Genomic DNA, 22,993 nt, shown 5'->3' on the forward strand with positions numbered 1-22,993 from the left:
TTGAGCTGGACACGCTGAGAGGAGCACTTTGTAGAGTTAGATTTGGTCAGTAGCAAGGTAAAGAGATCTTTGTCCTTTTCTGTTAGCTACTGTAGTTTTCACCAAGATCCTATTTTCTGTTCCCTGACTTTTGCCAATTTTTCCCCAGGATTTTAGAATAATGCAAAAAAGGACTGATGATTTGCTATTTTTCCATAGAATGGGGAAAATAATTATCATGGGTAACTCTATATGGATACATCAATTGTTCACCATCACAAGCAAACAAAAAGTTCTAATGTATGTTTAGAAAATTATATACTAAGAGGATCAATGCATGTATATTAGCTGACTTGTTCTACCACATAGTAGAAAAGGTAAATGTTTTCCTGTCCAGTTGTGTCTCACTCTAGGGGTGGTAGTGGTCATTGTCTGTTTCTTAGCTGAGGGAGCCAATATTTTCTCCTCCATGCTGCATCGAGAGCCCAGGATGGGTTGACTCCTTCCTATGATGTCATAGCTGAGTCTGTACTAAGATATAAAAGCCAGCCCCCGGGAGAGACCCCAGCTTTTGACTCAGCTCCTTTCAGTCAGTTGCTGTGTCTCTGAAAGTGTTCTGTTAGATAGCAATCACCAGCGATCTTCAATACTTTTTTCCTCTCTTCAAGCAGCTCCCAGGGATCTGGGCAGCTGCTCTTTCAGGAGAGCTCTGCAAAGTTGGGAGCAGCGTCACAGAGCTCTGTGCAGGCAAGCTGGGCAGCGTCTGCAGACCTCCCCCACGCCTGCAGTTTGGAGCGATCGTAAACATGATCGGCAAACTGATAAGAGCTCAAGCCAGTTGATCGTGTAGCTGGTTGCTGTGTTTTTCCCTTGCTGACTTCGCTCAGGGCTCTGTATAGCCTAAGGAGCGATTCTTCAATCTTGGAGCCTGTTTTCCTGTAGTCAGCGGCCATCTTGGATTCAAGCCTTCCACCACGAGGTGAGCGGCCATTTTGTAAGCCCAGGGGCCATTTATACCCTAAGGGGCTTAATAGAAAAATTTCTAAACAGCTTCTTTCCAATGCAAGAGCCTTTATTTTACAAATGGAGCAAGATAAGCCTCTGGCAGAGCTTTCCCCCTCAGTGGAACAGTCTCTTAAGCCCAATAGGAGAAAAAGACATAGGCAACACACCCAATCAGTCCAGAGGGAGGTGGCTGCTAAAATCAAAGCTAAGGCTCTAGCCCCTAAGAATGCAACTCAGGCTGAATTGAGGGCAGAGAAGCGCAGACATGCAGCTCTAGAGAGGCAGTTCAACAGAACTATTCAACAGAAGGGAGTGCAACTAAAGCATGTTTCAGGTGATACTCGTGGGCCCCAACCAAGGCCTCCCACGGGAGGAGAAGTTATCTATGAGCCTTTCCATCCTCCATCCTGGTCTCCTGAGGCTCTTGCTGTACAGTCAGATCCTCAGTATTTAAGCAGATCTGGGCCTTATTTCCAACAGGCTTCTGTGCCCTATGCTCCTCCCCCTCCCTCCAGGCCTCGAACCTCTCCTCAATCTAGGCCTGAAGCCACCTTCACTCCCACAGCAGCGGGCCTTCTGCCTTCGGCCTCTACCTTTGAGCATAGACCAAGGGATATCCAAGATGTAGTCTCATCAGCCATTAGGCAGGGATTGGCTGAAGGCTTCAAGCAAATTCTTCAACCTCTGGAAAGGGTTCAGGCCCTTCTCCCTTCTCAATCTATAAGTTCCTTGCCTCATCACCCTGCTTTACACAGGCCTCAGAACCTCAGGGTCCATTCTTCTCTACCAGCATGGGAGGAGGTTGATGAGGAAGGAAGGCCTTCACCATCTGAACACAGTTACTCTCATTCAGAGTGTGAAGAGGGTGAGATTTTTGACCAAAATCTTTCAGAGGAAGAAGATTCTCGCCCAGAGCAGACTTCCTTTGCATTGGTCTTCAAACCTACTCTCTTCAAACCATTACTCAGCAAGGCCTTGGTCACTGCCAAGCTGTCGCCAGAGGAAGTGGCTCCCGAGCCACAAGGAAATCCCTCTAGCCAAGGGGATTTGCTCTTCTCCAAGCCTGTAGTGCATGCAGAGGTTTTGCCTTTTCCCATTTTGTTCCTGGACATGGTCAAGGAACAGTGGGCTTCTCCTTTGGCAGGTCCTCGCCCATCTTTTCTAGATAAGCGTTTCTACAATGTCAGCGCAGCTCTGGACAATGCCCTGGCAGTGCCTTCTGTTGACATTCCGGTTCTGGCCTCATTCTCATCTTCTGGCACTCCCACGGAGCCAGAAGATATCCTGAAACCGGATGATAAATGTTCCGAACAGACCCTCAAGCGCAATCACCAGGCTGCTGCTTGGGCTGTTCGGGCTTCAACAGCAGCATCCTTCTTCACCAGGGCATCCATACGGTGGCTGCGCCAACTCCAGAATAGATTGCCTGCTTCTGACCTTCGATCTCACCAAGACCTTAATAAGATTATTGCAGCGGCGGAATTCACTGTGGATGCCACTCTCAATTCCACCAAATTTGCATCCAATGCCATGGCATCTTCTGTAGCAGCAAGAAGACTTTTATGGCTCCGAAATTGGCAGGCGGAGTCATGCCAAAAATGGAAGCTGGCTTCAGTTCCTTTCGCAGGCGATAAGCTTTTTGGCAATGCTCTGGAACCGTATCTCATCGAAACCAGAGATAAACGTAAAATTCTCTCTTCCTCTGGGAAGAAAGCCGACTATCGCCTCCTTATCGCCCTCCTGCCTTCCGAGCGGAGACCTCATCTCGCTTCCCCTGCTCTCACAGGCCATACTCCCAATGCCAAGACCAACAGGTGGAAACATCTGGCAGGCAACAACCTTCTGCTGGTAAACGGCCCTTTCGGGGGAGGAGGGGGTCGTTCCTTCCGTCGCTCTAAGTAATCCCTCGTTCTCCCCACTCATCGGAGGTTCGCCTAGCTTTTTTTGCCTCCAAATGGGAGGAGTCAATGACGAACGCCTGGGTGCTCAGCACTATTAAGTCAGGGTTACAATTGGATTTCCTAACCCCACCCCCCAAATTTTTTTTTGATCTGTCCTGTGTCTCGGGACATTTCCAGGCAAGCCCTCATGAATCAGGCCATTCAGCACCTTCTTGAAACCAGGGCTATTCAGCCTGTTCCCCCGTCTCAACGGGGACGTGGACTTTACTCTCGCCTTTTCATCGTTCCCAAAGCCTCGGGAGTGGCGAGCCATCCTTGATCTAAAATTTCTCAACCAATTTGTAAAATACAGGCGATTTAAAATACAGACTCTGCATTCTATTTTAGAGAGCATTCGAGAGGGTGACCTTCTCTCTTCCATTGATCTCACTGAGGCTTACCTCCACATCCCAATTTGGCCTCATCATCGCTAGTTTCTCTGTTTCTATTATCAGAATACCCATTACCAGTATCGAGCACTTCCCTTTGGCCTCTCATCGGCTCCAAGGGTCTTCACAAAGATTCTGGCAGCATTGGTGGCATCTCTGCATTCTATTCCAGTGAGGATCCAATGCTACTTGGACGACATTTTGATTCTTTCCTCTTCCATCCTTGCGGCCCATCGGGATCTGCAAATTACCCTGTCATGTCTCCAGAGCCACGGATTTTCCATCAACACCAAAAAGAGCCAGCTCTTTCCTACAACCAAATTGCAACACTTGGGAGCAGTCATTGATACCATGTCATGCCAAATTTTCCTGTCCCCAGCTCATGGAAAGAGCCTTGCAGAGATCATCAGCCAGATCCAGCAACATCAAATTATCCCCCTATCGCTGCTGTCCAAACTTCTGGGGAAGATGGTTTCCTGTATTGGCATCGTCCTGTGGGCTCAGCTCCACTCCCGAGCCCTCCAATGGTTCCTGCTTCCCTACCAATGAGCAGGAACCAGCTACTCATCCATCAAGGTCCCACTCCTGCCACAAATCCGGAGATCTCTCAATTGGTGGCATTCCCCATCTATCTGGAGGGGACTCCTGTTCAGGGACCCAGACAGGCTAGTGATAACCACCGATGCCAGCCTCCTGGGTTGGGGTTCCCATATGCAGGGCCAGATAGCTCAGGGCGTTTGGTCCGGATCAGAACAGACCCACCCTATAAATTGGCTAGAGCTCAGAGCTATTTTTCTGGCTCTCAAGCATTTCAGGCAATCAGTGACCAGCTCTCATGTTCTAGTCCTTACGGACAACATGGCCACAAAGGCTCATGTCAACCGGCAAGGGGGACGAGGTCCAAAGCCCTCATGAGAGAGGCTCTACAGCTGGGGTTATGGGCAGAGAAACACCTGTTATCGATCTCGGCGGACCACATCTCCGGGGTTGACAACTTCCAGGCCGACTGGCTCAGTAGCAGCCTAGTCGACCAGGCAGAATGGTCCATTCCTCCATCTCTATTCAGGGATCTTTCCCTCAGATTCGGAACACCGGAGGTGGATCTTTTATCCACTCCTCAAAACGCCCAAGTCACCAGGTTTCCTTGCCAGGGAGCGGAGGGGACCAATGCTCTTCGGTGCAGATGGCCCAAGGGTCTCCTCTATGCCTCTCCCCTGCTTCCCATCATTCCGGCAGTAATTTGGAAGATGTTGGAGGAACGTGCGGAGCTCCTCCTCCTGGCACCCTATTGGCCAAGGAGGCCCTGGTTTGCAGACCTGGTCAACCTATTGGTGGCTTCTCCTTGGAGGATCCCTGCCCATCTAATCTCCCTTCACCAGGGGGCCCTGCTCCACGCAGAGCCCCAGTGGTTCAAGCTGACCGTGTGGCACTTGAGCGGCAGCGGCTAGAGGAGGCTGATCTTCCAGAAGGGCTCATCCTCACTATCCTGGCTTCTTGCAAACCTTCTACAAGGCACATCTATGATGCCACCTGGAAGGCTTTTCCCGATGGTGCCTCAAGGAGGGTCTTTCTCCTGCTTCAGCCCAGTTGGCAGAAGTTCTTAGCTTCCTTCAGCATGGGCTGGAGAAAGGTTTGGCCCCCAACACCTTACGCAGGCAGGTTGCGGCCCTCTCCTCAGTCCTTTCATGGGGTTCGCTTCCTTCCTTATCCCATCATACTTCAGTCAGGAGGTTTTTGAAAGGGGCTTCCAACCTGCACCCTCCAGTGGTTCACAGGTATCCTTTCTGGGACCTTCATTTGGTCCTTAATGCCCTTACAAAGCCCCCCTTTGAACCCCTTAGAACAGTGTCTCTCCGTTTCCTGACTCTGAAGGTAGTGTTCCTTGTTGCCATCACTTCTGCCAGGAAGGTTTCCGAGCTTGCTGCTCTTTCCATCAGACAGGACCTTTGTTCCTTTCACGATGATAGGGTTGTTCTTCGTCTGGACCCCTCATTTATTCCGAAGGTTAACACCTGGTTTCACAGGTCCCAGGACATTGTTTTGCCTGACTTCTGTCCTCTCCCGCATCATGACTTAGAGTGGCAGTGGCACACGCTAGACGTAAGAAGGGCTCTTAGAATATACATTAAGCGCACTTCCTCCTTCAGGAAGTCGGAAGCCATGTTTGTTTCCTTTTTCCCTTCTCACTTGGAGCACAAGGCCTCTTCTCCTACTATTAGCACGTGGGTCAGGTCTTGCATTGAGCAGGCCTACAAAGCTGCGGCCCTTCTGGTTCCCCGAGGTCTGACGGGGCACTCTACCAGAAGCGCGGCCACTTCTGCTGCCTGGGCAACCCAAGCATCCTTGGAGGAGATTTGTTGTGCGGCCACGTGGACATCCCCGTCTCCTTTCATCAGACACTACCGTCTGGATGCTTTTGCCTTGGCAACTTCAGCCTTCGGCAGATGGGTGCTTCAATGAGTGGTTCCACAGTCAGTGTGATGAGCCAGACGAGGACCCGCCCGTGGACATGCAAGCTTTGGTATGTCCCATCCTGGGCTCTCGATGCAGCATGGAGGAGAATGGGCATTGGTAGAAGTTACCGTGAATGCCCTTTCTATCTATGCTGCGAGAGAGCCCAGCCCCTCCCTTGATTTGTCCGGAGAGGGTAAGACATGTTTCTGTATTTATTTTGGGCTTTCAGAGACACCTTTCAGTCTGTCAAGTATCTTCGCCAAAGCTGGGGTCTCTCCCGGGGGCTGGCTTTTATATCTTAGTACAGACTCAGCTATGATGTCATAGGAAGGAGTCAACCCATCCTGGGCTCTCTCGCAGCATAGATAGAAAGGGCGTTCACGGTAACTTCTACCAACGCCCAGTCCAAAGACACTTTTGTAGTCATGTGGACAGCATTGACTATATGCTGAAGTGCACAGAATGCTGTTTCTATCCCAACAAAGTAGTCCCTATTTACCTCCTCACATTTACATGCTTTTGAACTGCTTAGTGGACAGGAGCTGGGCAAAAAGTGGGAGCTCATCCCATTGTGCAGCACTCAGGTCTCAAATTGGGTCGTCAGCTTTCCAGCTGACAAGCTCAACATCTTTAAACACTGAGCTGGCACACCCCCAAACCAAATAGTAGAAGATTACATAAATTAGAAACTGAAAATTTCCAAACTTCTAGCATTTTCTTTGTTTCCAAGAATACCACTGGTTCCTGGGGACTAACAGCCATTCCTGGCAGATAAAATTAGTGAAGGACTATGATCATCTCCTTTGTTTGGAACTGTTTTCATTGTCTATAAGACTCAGGCAAATTTTAGGGAAATAATTTCTAGAATACTTAAAAATTTGATAAGATTTATATAGTCACTCATCTCATATATATAACTTCAGGGAGCTTACAATAAAATACATAGAATAGAATAGAATAGAATAGAATAGAATAGAATAGAATAGAATAGAATAATAGAATAGAATAGAATAGAATAGAATAGAATAGAATAGAATAGAATAACAGAGTTGGAAGGGACCTTGGAGGTCTTCTCGTCCAACCCCCTGCTTAGGCAGGAAACCCTACACCATTTCAGATGAATGGCTATCCAATCTCTTCTTAAAAACTTCCAGTGTTGGAGCATTTACAACTTCTGGAGGCAAGTTGTTCCACTGTAATTGTTCTGTCAGGAAATTTTTCCCTAGTTCTAAGTTGCTTCTCTCCTTGATTAGTTTCCACCCATTGCTTCTTGTCCTACCCTCAGGTGCTTTGGATAATAGCTTGACTCCCCCTTCTTTGTGGCAGCCCCTGAGATATTGGAACACTGCCATCATGTCACCCGAATCCTTCTTTTCATTGAACTAGACATACCCAGTTCCAGCAATTGTTCTTTATATGTTTTAGCCTCCAGTCCCCTAATCATCTTGTTGTTTTTCTCTGTACTCTTTCTAGAGTCTCAACATCTTTTTTACTTCCTGACGACCAAAACTGGATGCAATATTCCAAGTGTGGCCTTACCAAGGCATTATAAAGTGGTATTAACACTTCACGTGATCTTGATTCTTTCCCACTGTTTATGCAGCCTAGAACTGTGTCAGCGTTTTGGCAGCTGCAGCACACTGCTGGCTCATATTTAAATGATTGCCCATTAGAACTCCACAGTTTCTACTATTGAACAAGGTACCACATATACTGTACCTGTGCATTTTGCACAATACACAATATAAAAAAATAAAATATAGAGTAGCTAGGCATTATCCAACCTATATCCATACAACCAGGAGATAGGCTGCATCACATAACCAAGACACCATATTTTTAAGGACTAATAGAAGATCAGTAAGGATTGGATCAATGTAATCTTGAAGGGTGGATAATTTTCCAAGGAAAGGCCCTATAGCAGGAAGGGCTCTTTTCCTGAGCCCTGCCAGCTGATACTCCTTCAGCTTGATTTAGACTAATCCACAATTGCTTGTCGACACATACTCATGCTGTGAGGGGGTTGATAGATAAGTATAGATTGCAGATGGTTGCAAACAGGTCAATGGGCACACCTCCCAAATCTCAGCTACATGTTGTATGGAGATGCACATCTTGCATGCTGATTGGTTAGTCTGATTTTCTGTTCTGTGCTTTGTTTGAGTGCCCTCTAGTTAGAACATTACCATTTACAGAAGTATAAATGGAACAGCTATGAAACCTGCAGATGACAGATACATATGTTCTCGGAAATGCGGTGACATAGAAGTCTAAATCAGCTCTTAGCTAATGGCACCCTAAGCCTGCCCTTCCTGTCAGATATGGTATGATGGGTATAGGCAATTGGGGAAAGACTAGTGGTGGTATGCTGCAGGTTCTCACCAGTTCTAGCAATCTGGTAGCACCGGTCAGCAGTTGGCCTCACCCACTCACCCCCGCCCTTTCCTGTCTTATATTTCCTTTGTTTGTAGTTCAGCTGATAGGCGCGGCAAAGCAGATTGCTGCGCCTCAGCTGTTTTACTCACCAGCACTGATGGTAAGGTAAGTTTTCGTGCTTAAAATTGCCCATTTTAGAATGCTCTGCATGCACAAAGTACTCGCCCTCAGAACCAGTTGTAAAATATTTTGAATTCTACCATTGGGAGAGACACGTCTGAAAGTAACTCGGCCCAAGCACCTGTTCTGTTTCAGGTTTCAAACTCACATATATAAAAAGTTGCTAAATGATAATAGCAATTTTCTCAAGGTTAAGTGGGTAAATGGCAGACAAGCAAAGAAATGTAAATCAAAACAGGATCTCTTGGAAAGAAAGCTTGCCTGGGTAATTTCACTTTCAACAGGAAAATGCAAAAGAGAAGTCAAAATCCAATCTGAAGTTCAGAGAACCATGCCAAATTTGTTAAGGTGAGGATTTCAGAATTTTTACATGAGCAGAATAAATAGGAACAATATGCCAGAATTTGAGTTCAGACTGTTTCCAAAAGAGAAACATGGATGAAGACTGCTGCAATCAGCTATCATAATTAAGACAGTTACTCCCTTGTTTGTCAAGGAGCTTTAGAATCTTTGCTTTGTTGCCTGCTGTATTCAAGTCCAGGGCATACTACTTCATTATCCAATTGTTCCAGGTGTTCTGATGTTGCTTGTGTATAGTTAATCCCAGATGATTCCTGGCTTGATGTTTCCTAAGGGTGACACTCCACTGGTTAATTGGAGCAGATTTCTGAGTTTTGAATCCTGGGCCATGACAATATCTTACAATTACCCAAAGGCACACTGGAAGTTACTGCAGCTTGCAAAGCAGTGATATGACATGTGCGGAGTAACTGACATCAGCAACTATCTACGCAGCTGCATTCCACAACAGTTGAAGCTTCCTAATATTCTTCAAAGGCAGTTACATATAAAACACACTGTAATAGTCCAACTTGGAGGTCACAAGTCATATGTGACTATGAGCAGAGCTCCTTAGTCCAGGAATGGGTACAATTCAGTGGTGATATTCTACCCGTTTGGCCTGGTTCTGGTGAGCTGGTAGCAGCGATGAGCAGCGGAGACCGAACCGGTTCTCTCCGACTCTCTGTGTTGGGCCCACCCACCCACCTGGGCTCCCATACTAACCTTTATATTCTGCTTTTGAAGCGCAGCTGCTTTGAGCGACACAACAATTGCTGTGAGGCAGCTGCTGAAGCATCAGGGAGAGTGCAGGATTGCACAAGGTGACTCAAAATGCCTCTGCGCCTGCGCAAAGTGCGCATCTAGTGTACATGCATGCACAAAGTGTGTGCGTGGATGCAAAGTGTGCCTACCAACCCACGCCCATTGAACCAATAGTAAAAATATTTGAAACGCACCACTGGTACAACTGTTAAACAAACTGAAGTGCAAAGGTTCTTCTAGCTATAGTTGCTTTCTGCTCCTTGAATAGGAATGTGAGCCTGGAAGAACCTTCAGATTGTGTACCAGGTTGGCTGGAGCAGTGTGAACACTTTCAGATATAAGGATTGAAGGCTACCAAATCAGGAGGTCCAAAAACCCACAGGCACTTGGTTTTGCTTAGGTTTTCCTAGAGCCTAGGTTTTCCTTAGCCCAATCTTGACACATTGAGACAGAACTTTCATAACATCACTCAGGCAGCCTGAATAGAGATATAAAGCTAAGTATAAGTACATTGATGCCTTACTCAAAATCAATGGATGACCTTACTCAGCAGCTTTATGTAGATGTTAAACAGGAAGGGGAGGACACTGTACCTTACAGCACCCAACAAAGGAAAGACCACCAGCTGGATAGTGTAACATATCTCCACATAACCTGAGACTTCTTCCATTCCCACCTCTCATGTTTCTAGGTTAACTACTGTCCCCTACTCCTATTGATATCCATATGGAGAATCCCTATCACCACAATTGATCCGGAAATTTCAGTCGTCAGTCATTGTGGTTGTTAAGCAAGTCTCCTATATGACTGCTTTACTCAACTACAATCTCAGCTCTCCAAGTTTCTGCTGTTAAGTGGAGTGTGGAAATGCCCCAGATTGCAGATGACCTTGGGAGATCGGTGCATGCCATATGCAAGTTGGCTCAGTAATGCAGTGTGGTACAAAATTGCAACCATCCTAGGGTGGCCTTTCCTGGCACCTGCTTATGCATGACATCAGAAACTTCTGCACAAATGGATTTCATTCTTTGGAAGCCATGTGCAGTTTTGGAAGCCTTCAGAATCCCTGTGTGGTTTCAGAAGCCTCTGGAAGCCTTGGAGAACAGGTTTTGAGAGGCTTCTAAAGAATGGAATTTACTTCCATAGGGCTTCCAAAGGTTTCCAAACTCCTACATGAACATGCTGCAGAAAATAAGGCCTAGTGAAATGGGAGCTGCCTCTAATAAGCCATCTGGGGGCTCTCAACAGTGGGAGAAAAATGGCAAGCATCAGGAGTACTGGTTGGAGATTCATTCATTTCATTCTCCAAGGCTTGTGCATATTGGAGAACATGGTGAAGTGAAATGTATATAATAAATATACATTAATATTTCTACTTTTTCTATCAAGAGCTTGGTTTACTTCTACAGTTTAGTGCAATATACAGTAAGTGGCCTAATGGCCACTAATGGCCAAATCCAGCCTAATTTTCTTCCTTAATAGGCTAAGCATCTGTATATATAAATATTTTGATATCTCAGTTCGATTTATCACATGAATTATAAGACAACTGATATGATATTAAAATAGCATTTAGTTTGAATTTCTGTTTTAGGGTGTTATCCCCTATAAAATCACATCTCTACACCAATAGAATTTGAAAAGCTTTCATGTGTCAAGAAAAGTCAATTTTCTATGCTATACTTTCTCTTGAGATCTCCATTTCCTTTCTATATCTTGCTATAAGCATACATAGCAGTGTCTGCATGAACCTTTTCAGGAAAATTATACCTGATATTGCTTGGAGCACTGTGTCTGACTAGGTAATCTAATATTTACAGTGTTTTCAAGAAAGCAATGCTGAGTTCACACTAATACATTTGTAGTTACATTTTCATTCAGATAGAGATATGCATATGCTGGAACCCATTCTCAAATGCACGAGGAGGTTGATTTCATTGCTATTGGTAATATTCTTATAGATTTTAGGAGGTTTTTTTGACAGTGCTTGCCCCTCTTGGTGTCATGTGTGGTAGTACCGGTAGATATTTCTTTGCTATTCATAACTAAATAGTTCATTGATTGATTTGATTTATATGGCCAAAACTGACTCTGGGCAACTTAACAATCAACTAAAAATGTTGGTGAAGGTTGGTGATAAGTCAGAAATCATTCAGAACCATTTGACACAGCAATGGTTTAAGGGGGAGAAGGTAGACCACTAAATTCTGGTGGGGCCACCCCTATATTCAAGGATGAATTTACCCTTGTTTTGTCCCAATCATCCATTGATTCTGGGAGACTTTAGCCAACTTTAATACATAGGAGACCGCATTTACAGCATTCAGGAGTTTGTCTACTTCTTCAATACTAACAGTTCAAACTTTCTCCAGGTAATAGGGCTAGGCAATGCAGATTTTTCTGGGAGAAAATGCAGCAGAATTGAGTAATTAGAGTTTCTAATGATGAAGAATGATGGCAATGGTTGTCCTATACACATTTTTAAAAAGTTCTTTTATGAAAAAGATTAGATGGCTTTATAGTTAATTCACCAGTTTTCCTGTTGTGTTTTGACCTTTCTCCTCCCAAACATGTATAACTTGTCTTTTCCTGTCTTTTTGGTTTGACGTATATGTTATACATTCAAATTAAACCAAAAGAAGCTTCAGAATTCCATCAACTGTCACACATTTGTTGACAAAGCAAATTTATATTCAGAGCTCTTCTCTTGGGGGAGGAATGGGTTCTGCCTTGCATATTACAAAAAACAACAACAACCCTGATGATGGAACTTAAAGATATCCTTATACAGTTTTAATACTTAGTAGTAAAGTCCATATTTTTATATGCAAAGGACATTGATAAGTAAATTTAGCAAGTCACCTGATCATACATTGCAATCTGTACTGCAGTTCATATGGGTGTTTACTCCTTTCCCCCCTTCCCTTCATTTCCTGAATTTAGAGGTTTCTAAGCCTAAGTGTACAAAGGCTTTCTTAACCCTCCTGGAGTTCTAACAGGTGGTGACATTATCTTTTCTTCTACATGTTGGCTTCTGGTCTCTGAGGTATAATTTTGAAATGTAACCCAAAAAAAAGTAGCTTTTTGTCTCTTCTGTTCCTGTTCATAGAAAAGGAACACATTATGCCAGAAATTTACAAAACAGGAATGAAGAAATGGCCATCTATACTTGTACTGAACTGTATTGAGAAATTTTGCATAACCACTGAGCGCTTCGATACTGACCACTTAGAGCACAGACTTTATTTATTTCCACTTGGCTTCAATAATGGTTCAGAAAACTATATTTCACCTATGGAAATAACATTCAAGAAATGTTTTTCTTGGCACCATCAAAGTCAAGCTAGATGAAATAACCTTTTAAAATGATTGCCTTCAGGGTTGGAAAAAACAAAAGAACCCACTACATTTTCTTCACTGACTCAGATTACCAGTTCAACAATGGTATCAACAGATCTATCATTGACAGAATTGACATATATGGATACTTAGCTCTGCTATTAATAAATTTGAGGCTAGAGAATCTTTGGATTCTGCTGTGCAGGCAGAACAGTGTTTCTAAGGATCCTTAACAGAAGAGGAAAAACAGAAATATAGTTTCCTTCTGACAGCAACTTCCTGTCAGCATTCCATTCCAGTGGCTTTCAATTAGAGAAAATTGCCATCTATCATTGCTTCGATCTATTATATTAAATCAGATACCAATATCTGTATGATCACCACTCCTATTTTTCCTGCTTTGCCAGTGTGATTGTGGGATTGATTGACAGAGGAGAGCTGAACATTTTCTGACCCCAAAATCTAGTGTTGTGATCCATAATATAACCAAAAGGAATATATGTTTGTAAATATGATTATTTCCCATCACCGTGCTGTATAGATCATACTAATTTATGTTATTTAAGGGCCACTGAAAGTGCAATTACCAACACTACTACAATGCAATTATCAAAACTACTACAGAAGACCAATTTATAGTATTAACACACCAACAGGGGATAACCTAGAATCTCAACACCAGATAACCCAGTAAATCATTCATCTCATTCACCCCAAAATACAAGATTTAGATTAGTCACTAAGATTTCCACAAGAGACTGCAGGATAAGCACTGAAGAATCACAGAGAACTTTTTTTTCAGAAGAGAGGATTATCACTTAAAAATTGAAGATGACTTTTCAAAACAATTCTCTTATTTAAAAAAAAGCATCAATTAACATTAAAAGGGAGAATCTAAATACTTCTGGCAAGAAAATGCAAAAATAAATAAATTCTAGCGTATATTCCTGAATTTATTTATGGTAGATACAGGCAAAGAAAGGTATTGGGTCTGGAGACATCAGTTAGCATCAGTTGTGAGCCTAGTTACCAGTACAGATCTCAACATACCATGCTTGGTGATAGCTTTTGTATTATTATTATTATTATTATTATTATTATTATTATTATTATTATTATTATTATTATTATTATTATTATTATTATTATTATTATTATTATTATTATTATTATTATTTTAAAAGAGAGCCTTCTTGTTCCTTATTTCATGATGAAAATAAATATAAAAATAAACATAAAACATTTTCCATGTCAATATTTCAGCATTTGGTTGTGGTTTGTTCATTTTAACAATGTTATTATTTTCCTTATTTCAAAGAAATCAAGGCAGATTACATGGAAGAAAGATAAAATCATAATAAAATAAAAAATGTAAAATAATATCACAGTAGCTGTTGAGGTATTCCCCGTTAGAAGAATGAGTGCACTCAGGGAAATGTAGTGAGGGTGATGTTGAATAACACACGACCAGCATACAGATACACTGAATAGTAAAATGTAGGTTTTACTTCCAGTAAATGGATAAACAAAGTCCAACAAACAGTCCAATTCATACACGGTCAAAGCAGTTAGTATCAGTCCAGGGATAATCCAAAAACGGTCAAGTATCATAAACGGGGTTCAGTAAACGGAGTTTGCTAACAATTGCAAGACTCACAGCAATCCAAACAGAACGATGATCAGACAATACAGCAAAACAGGAAATGCAAGAAGAAAGAAACCAGGTTTCTGGCTCCATCTTATGGCCGTTGGAGGAACCTCAGCCAATCACAATTACAGCATTCTCTTAAAGATACAGTATTAAATGACTATCCTGGTTTATATATTTCCAACCCAACTGTTAGGTGACTTCCATTTCTAACAGTAGCAATTGTAGACCAGGCCCACCATCCATTCAAGTATCTATCAGAACAGAATGTTTTGAGTAATGTGAGTGAGAAGATGGCTTCGTATAACTCAAAGGACAAGGTATTTCATAATGTGATCATGACCATTTACCTTACATTGAGCAGTCCCTTTGATTTCAGCTGATTGTGGTGAAGAGAGGCAATCCAGCAAGTATGTGGTTCTAAACCATGTAGGGAGTGAAATTTAAAATCAATATGTTGATTGGAGTCTGGAAGTAAATAGTTTGAATTATTGCCATTTCTTTTTCTAAGTACTTCTGTACTTGTTTGATACATGACTTTTGAATATTCTTAAGTTCAGTATCATTGTCTCCAGGGAAAAATATTCTCTCAGCATCTTTTTGATCTTATGGCATTATTCTTAGCTAATACGTCTCTTGCTTGGCCTGTACCAGCATCAGCTCTGTAATGAGATTTTTCACAGGAAAGTGATCAGAATTAGTACACACCAGTAGACAGCAACCCATGAATTGGTTATGGAATGGCATTTTTCTTACTAATTCCATGTGTCATCAGAGATGACTTTCAAATGAGTAGAAGTGTTCAGTGTAACTACCAATCTGAGGCCAGATTGGTCTCAGATTGGCATATGGGTAGAAGGTTTGTTTTTTTTACATTTTAGTCATTACTGAGAGGCAATATAATGTAGACTAACAGTAATAATAATAATACAGACTAATTTACACAATTGACCAACAAAGAAAACAAAAAATAGCGAATAAAATCACATTTCACCCTACACCTGGAAATAGGTTTAATGGCGTGAAACATTTCACACTATATAGCTCCAATAGCTAGAGATCAGGGACAATCAAAGTATGGTAGTTGTTCTGAGTCAAAACTCCAGAGTTACTTTCAAATAGATTGGTGAGTTACTTGGAAATGATTTGTGTCTTACTCAGTGCTGGGGAAACCAACAGCATATGTCTTTGCTCTTAAGTATAATCAAAACTGTCAATTAGAATTAATATGTAGGAATAATTATGTCTATGTCTCTAGGAAGCTTCCTTTCATAGGAATAGACAGGGGTTTTTTTTGTTTTGTTTTTTGTAAAATGGCATTTTTTACTACAAGATAGTTTAGGAGCTGGGATATTTACTGGTAATATTTCCTTCCTGCTGTTTAGTATTATAGTACTGTTTGACTTGTGGTATTGCTAACTTGTTCTGAGGTCAACTGAAGTGAATATGACTACATGGCCAACATCAAAACATTTTGAAGGGTTGGGAAGTGGAAATGATTCTCTGCAAAATGTGCATTATCATTTCTGTGAGTGAGACAGATAGAATTAAATAAGCCATAAGCTTCATATGTAAAAAATGTTTACAAGTGATGAGGTAAATATAAGTCTTCTAAACAAAACCATTGATGGGAGGTACTTCTTGTTAAACCTGATACGTACAAATAAAATGCTCTAAGTTCAACATTTCATGAAAAATTCAAACCACCGTATTTTTTGCACTATAAGATGCTCCAGACCATAAGATGCACCTAGCTTTTGGGGAGAAAAACAAGAAAAAAATCTGCCTCTGCCTCCCAGCAATTTGCCTCCTTGCAGCAAATAGCAAACAGCCTGGTCAGTTTCAGTACAACCTGAGCAGCTGACTGGTGGTTGGATCGGCCTCCTGGAATACTGCCAATCAGCTGTTCCAGGCTGCCGGGATCAACGCTGCCCATTGCCCCCATCTATTGCCACCTCCATGCGTCATATTTTCTGCCTCCTTGCACCCCCACTTTCAGCCTCTGTGCACCCCATTTTTGGCCCATTACAGGTGTGGCGGCAGCAATAGACAGCAATAGATGGTGGTGGCAGAGATCCCTGCTGCCTAGAAGGGACTGAAAACGGGATGCGCCACGGCCAAAAATGGGGCATGCAGAGGCAGTGAGTGGCAATGGTGGCAATGGGCGGCAGCGATCCCTGCAGCCTGGAACAGCTGATCCAGGAGGTCGATCCAACCGCCAATCTGCTGCTTGTGCTAAATCAGGCTGGGCTGAAGCTGAGCAGGCTGTTTGCTGTTTGTTGCAAGGAGGCAAATTGCTGGGAGGCAGAGGCCAAAGGGTGGGGCTAGTGGGTGGGTGGGGCTTCGGCAAAATTCGCCCTATAAGATGCACAGGGGGGAAAGTGCATCTTATAGTGTGAAAAATACAGTATATTGAAAGGTTTAACCTTGCAAGTAAAATGTTAACATAATCAGTTAGAATAGCCACTAAATGAAATTCAGGGAGCTTCTTAAAAAGATGTCTAAACCTGTAGCATTGCTTTAAATAAGTCTAAATTGTTTCTTAGCAATGACATTTTCACCACAGTTGTAATATCTTAGTTGTCACTATGACAGATGTTTTCTTTGAGCAAATGACCCTTTTAAGTTAGATAATGTGAACCATAGCATGGTTGCTCTGCTAAAGGTTTAGTTTTCTGAAGAAGAAGTTTCTTAAGAAAGCTTGGGATACTGTTGTTTTCAGCAATTTTTTTTTAAGTTTTAATGACTGGACTTAGTAAGATACAATAGAACAAATGATTTGAACAATTGTCTCAATAGATTTAAATATGTTAATATTTAAAGCAGTTAACGAATGAATGTGATATGACAAAACATTAATTTAATTGGATATTTTGTGTGTGTGTGTGTGTGTGTGTGTGTGTGTATAGCAACTTCATAAACCATGTTCTTTTATTGAAGGTATGGTGTATTTCATCGCATATTAAAGAAGATTGAAGAAAATGAAGAGGGTCTCGACAAATTCACAAAGAGTTACCAAACATTTGGAATCAACAGACTCATAGATGGAGGATTATACTGTAAAGAATGGGCTCCTGGTGCAGAAGCAGTATTTCTTACTGGTGATTTTAGTAAGTATTTTCCAACACATGTGAACTTTTTTTATTGCTATGATGTCTCTAAAATCAGTCCTGATGTCATGGTTTGCTTTCCATTTTGTTAATAAAATCAGAGGATAAAACCTCAATAAAACTTTTATTTAAAATATATGTGATTTGTATTCAGCATAAGACAAGATTATTGAACTGTAGTTACTTAAATAAGTTTGGAAGGTATCAATTATTGATCTTTGCATCTGGAGACCTGTTATCCAAAAAACATGAAATCTACTGGGTGCCCTTATAGTTATCATGTTAAAGTTTGAGTGAGTAGTGACATGGACTGTATACAGTTGTGTGTAAAAGTTGCAGGCACTTCTGAAAAAAACTGAATGTTTAAATGAGTTCCAGAGTGATCAAAAACTGACTCAGCCGCTAAAAACCAAACAATAATATCAGTTTGCAGAGTTGAATGCATTGATTGTTATTTACAGATCGAGAAAAAAGAAAACAGTATGTCAGATGGAAAAAATTAAACTCTTTTTCAGTCAATACTTTTAATATTCCCTTTGGGACAGATAACACTTTTCAAACATTTTCTGTAGCATTCATCTTTTTTTTCATGTAAGTACTTCATGGATGGCTTGAATGGCCTTTACATTTCCCTGCCTTGAATCATTGAAAATTTGTGGAGACTGAAAATATCTCAAATATTTTGTGCATGTAAGGAAGCCAGTGAATATCTCTGAACTGAAAGAGTTCTGCAAGGAAGAACAGGAAAAAAAAATGGAATCCAGAATATAAATACCCTCAACTAGGTATTATTTCTGTTTAATTCTGTATCACTATAGACGTTATGTCATCTGGTCATTAGGAATTCATTGAGACATACTGTTTGGCCAAGATATCTAGACTTCTGTATGCAATTATATGTAATTATAAAAGTGCTTAAACTATGCATATGCCTAGCCATTTTTGCTTTTTTTAAAGAATCATATATATTTCACAGCATATAAGCTATCTATATATGACTGGGAGTTTAAGTTTGGAAAGTATGCAGCAATGTCAAAACTAATAGTATATATATATATATATATACATAATACAGATTTAAATGTACAAGCAAGAATAGTTCTCATACATGCAATGTGTCATACAGCATTGTAAATATAACTACAATGTGGCTTCTAAGAGGACTTAAATGTCTACAATATGTACAATATGGAAAATTAGCAAATTTGCCAAAAGTTTAGGGCCCTGATAGTTTTTTCCCTTTTTATTTATTGGTGGTTTTGCTAAATTGGTTTTTCATATTGTTTTCTTTTTATTAACATTTATGCATCACATACACACAGTTACATACTCATAAGAAAAAGAGACTTCAGTACTAAATAACTATGAAGATTGAAACCTTTTATTGTGCAACAAATAATTTGACATAATCTGTTATAATTTCTTTATTTTTAATGTTATACTTTATGCTATGTGATATATGTGACATATCAGCTGCTGTACGTGGAAGAGTATGGAGAGGTCAAAGCATAAAGTTACTGTTCCTATTGTACCACATATAGTATAGAAACATAGTTTAGTATAGAGCTAGTTTGGTATAATTGTTAAGGCATCAGGCTGGAAACTGGGAAATGGTTCTAGTCCCACATTAGGCACCTTGAACTAGTCAGTCTCTCTCAACCCTAGGAAACCGTCAATGGTCTGAAATCTTGCCAAGAAAGCTGTAGAGACCACAATACTGTAGGCAGTTGCCAGGAGTCCCAAATGACTTGAAAGCATCAAAAGAACAACACGTTGTAATTAATCTGACATAATATATCTTTCTCTTTCTGTATTTCTGATACTTTTAAGTTATCCAAACAATAGAATACCAATAATCTGAATTTATACTTATAACAATATAATGAATGAAACAATATAATGTATTTGGATTTCCAACAAAAAAAAAAGGATATAGATATATCCATTCATTTCATGATTTAATGAGATTGTAGGCTTCTTAAGAAAGAAATTGGGAAAGTATGCCAAAAAGGGCTCTAGCTTTGGAACTACAGTGGGTTTTTTAAAATTAGATTTAAAGGATCATTATTAAGGTTGTCCAACATGAGGGCTGATCAGCAATTTTGTAGACTGTACTCAGTTAGAACTCTCTTCATCTTTTGTCCAAATATAAGAGCCGTTTGCTTAACTTGCTGGAGAGATTGGATGAAGCAAGCCACCTGGTGTATCTGCCGAGTGGAAGTTATTTATGTATATTTTGGAATAACTTCATTTTTCCCTATAACATAATTACATTGATCTTTGATATACTGATTTTTAAGTTCATATTCTTTGTTGTATTGTATAATCTACCTATACTGGTATTTGCTGCAATTTACGTTTGTTCTCATTTAACATCAAACGAAAGTCCATGTACATTTATGCCCTCAATGCTTCTAACACTATTTTTTTGCTCTCCACCCCAGAGATACTCCTAGCATTACCGCCTTCACAATATTGGAACTGGACAATTACACTGTTAAAAGTTTAGTAAATCATGAATATGAGGCAATTAGTAATCTAAAGTCCTAATAAAGAGATGGTATTGATATTGTAGCTATTTGAAAAGCTATGGGTAAATTATTTTTGCACAGATTCTTTCTTATTAACTAAATACAGAATTTAACATCCATCACTTTAATTTTTTGAAAATTATGATTGTAGCAATAGTGGTATAACATGACATTCCTAAGATGTCACAGTTCCTGGAGTGGTTCCTATGATTCTGGAGTCTTAGGATTTAAACATAGGAACCTCATTTTGACACTAATTGAGCTGTCTTTTGTCAAACAGCTAGAAGATTAATCAAGCAACTTATTTATTTATGCATTTATATTTTTGACGTATTAAAGGTGATTAAATCACTTGAGCTCTTTGTCTCAAATCAAAAGCTCTCTGAATTGGGACAGCAATTGTAACTATTTTATGTAGACTTCTTGCGCCTACTTTTTCTTCCCTAATTGCCAGGCTACATGATAGATTTATACATTCAGCCCAACTAGGGTCCAAAAGTTATCTAAAAACTGAAAGATTTTTAATTGAAGCACAAGGTCTTTAGAGGCAGAGTAGAAAATGTGGAAAGGGTATGAAAATTTAATGTAAAACATTCTTTATTTCCCAAATAACTATTTACAGGTTTGTGAGTTGGATTATTTCATTTTTCATAATTTAACTTTTAGCTTAAAATTAAATTTAACTCTTGTTCTGGTTTGGAACTGCACTGCAAATATTAAAATAATTCCTCAAATATGCAGAAAAGTCCCAAAGTAAGAGTTGTATAGAAAAAAAACATTGTCAACTTGTATGTTCCTGTTTTTGCATATGACCTGTGCAATTTAATGAATATTTACCATTTAATTCATTTTTAATTATTATTATAGATAACTGGAATCCATTTTCCCATCCATATAAGAAAATGGATTTTGGGAAATGGGAATTGTTCATCCCACCTGGACCAGATGGGTTTCACCCTATATCTCATGGATCCAAACTGAAGGTACGTATTTCAAAATGATACTTAATTTTAGTATTAATATTTAATTTATTGTCAAATTTCATAATTGAAATTTTGTAGTGTTCAGTTATGTACCACTTAATATTTCAAAGTGCAAATAAGATCTGCAACCCATTTTCTTCACCTCTATGGATTGTTGTTAAAATAATATAAAACAAAATTACAATAAATTACCAATGTTACTATATAATGAACAAAATAGATTATTATAAATATAAACGATCAATTTAGAGCAATCCTGAATGTAAAGGATTCCTCACCCAGCATTCCAAGTGTTGATGTCATTGCCCTTTTGTGATGCTTGGAGGCTGTGTGGGCCTTGATAGGAGACATCAGGCTTTACCTAAATCCTACAAGACCAAATGACTTTGCATAAGTAGAGCTTCAATATCTGGGAATTTAATATATTTAGTTCTGGTTGGGATTGCATTACCTTAGACGGACCTGGTTCACAACTCAGGGGTTCTCCCAGATTCTCAACTCCTGCTTGAAAAGCTGTTGGCAGTCACAGCTAGGAGAGAATTGCACAGTACAGATTGTATGCCAGTTATAGCCTTTCCTGGATCAGGAATTCCTGTGCTCAGTCATTCAAGCCTCATGGAACATTCAGATGCTTCAACTGGTATAGAGCATGGGCAGTCTCTGGGGCCCCTAGAGTAGCCCATGTTACAGAACTGTTACATAAGCTGCACTACCATATTCTAACTCCCAAATTGTTCTCCTTGAATTTTATTTTGGGCTTGGATCCTCTAGGACATGGGTGTCAAACTCGTTGCATCACGTTGCCATCATGTGATGTTTCACGATGTTTTTCTCCTTTGTGGAGCTGAGGTGAGCGTGGCCTGCACATGATGCATCTGACCCAAGGGCCTCCAATTTAACACCCCTGCTCTAGGACTATGTAAGATATGGTAAATGCTGACTACCTTTCTAGTCAGAACTGACGAGCAAAGCAAAGCAAAACAAACAAAATTATTGCTAGCACTGGGTGAAATTTGAGATTGTGGTGATCTAATATACACTAAAATATGTATTTTCACAATTTTGTGAGAACTTCGCCATATTAGTATTTTTTTTTATAAATGAATAGAGATTTGTAGATATTGTTCAGGAAATTTAGAGATAGTGCAATGGTCTGAAGTGCTGCAATGCTGCCCTCTTGCATGTGGAAATAATTTTTGCAAGAAGGAGGCACTGGTGAAAATTAAGCCCAACTCAATCTGAAGTGAGTTTACAATGTCTTTATAGCCCACTTGCCACAGTAATATATAATTTTCCAGTGTTTTTATGTCTCTTTTAACATCTTTTTAAAAAGATATAACTTTTTCTATAAATGCATACTAATTAAGTTGAACTTTGCTGTTACCATCAGTGCAGTTACAATCCTAATAAGAAACAAGACAGAAAATATTGACTTACAAAAAAATATGGTGTCTCTTGAAATGTATTCAGTACTAAGCTCTCTCTCTCTCTCTCTCTCTCTCTCTCTCTCTCTCTGTGTGTGTGTGTGTGTGTGTGTGTGTGTGTGTGTGTGTGTGTATGGTATTCAGCTTTGTTCGGGTATTTTCCCACGTCATTATAGTTGTGCTTTTAAAGTTGTAGCAACGTTTCGGCAGAATCTCATCTGCCATCATCAGGCTTCTGTATTGTGTTCGTCTGTGAGTCAGACTTTTACAGTTGTTTCTGTTTTAAATTTGGTGCTAGCCTACTGCTGTGCCAGAATGGTTTTTTCTTCATCCTGATTGGTTGGGAATCTTGGTCTGTGTTTATTGGTCTTGGAGTTTGCTGTGTTCTGCTTGATTGGTGTTTCTAATATCTTCTGTCTGTTTTGTAGTTTTTGTTTTTTTTTTGGTCTTGATTGGCTGGCAACATTGTGTTCCAATCAAGACAAAAAAAAAGCTGTGTGAAAAACTAACTATCTTATAATTCAATAGCTT

At 40.4% G+C, this 22,993-nt stretch overlaps 1 protein-coding gene across 2 annotated transcripts in view; it reads left to right on the forward strand.

Annotated features, from left to right (window-relative positions):
- The window catches only part of GBE1 (1,4-alpha-glucan branching enzyme 1), a 134,217-nt gene that overhangs the window by 30,077 nt on the left and 81,147 nt on the right, over positions 1-22,993 (forward strand). For both annotated transcript variants that reach the window (XM_026664094.2, XM_026664095.2), the window contains exons 2-3: positions 17,355-17,524; positions 20,923-21,038. In XM_026664094.2, the coding sequence (XP_026519879.1) occupies positions 17,355-17,524; positions 20,923-21,038 (286 nt within the window). The remainder of the gene's footprint in view (positions 1-17,354; positions 17,525-20,922; positions 21,039-22,993) is intronic.

The sequence above is a fragment of the Notechis scutatus genome, chromosome 5, assembly GCF_049901735.1.
Source record: "Notechis scutatus isolate UNSWTSFEM ecotype Mainland chromosome 5, rNotScu1.2, whole genome shotgun sequence".
Taxonomy (NCBI): Eukaryota; Metazoa; Chordata; class Lepidosauria; order Squamata; family Elapidae; genus Notechis; species Notechis scutatus.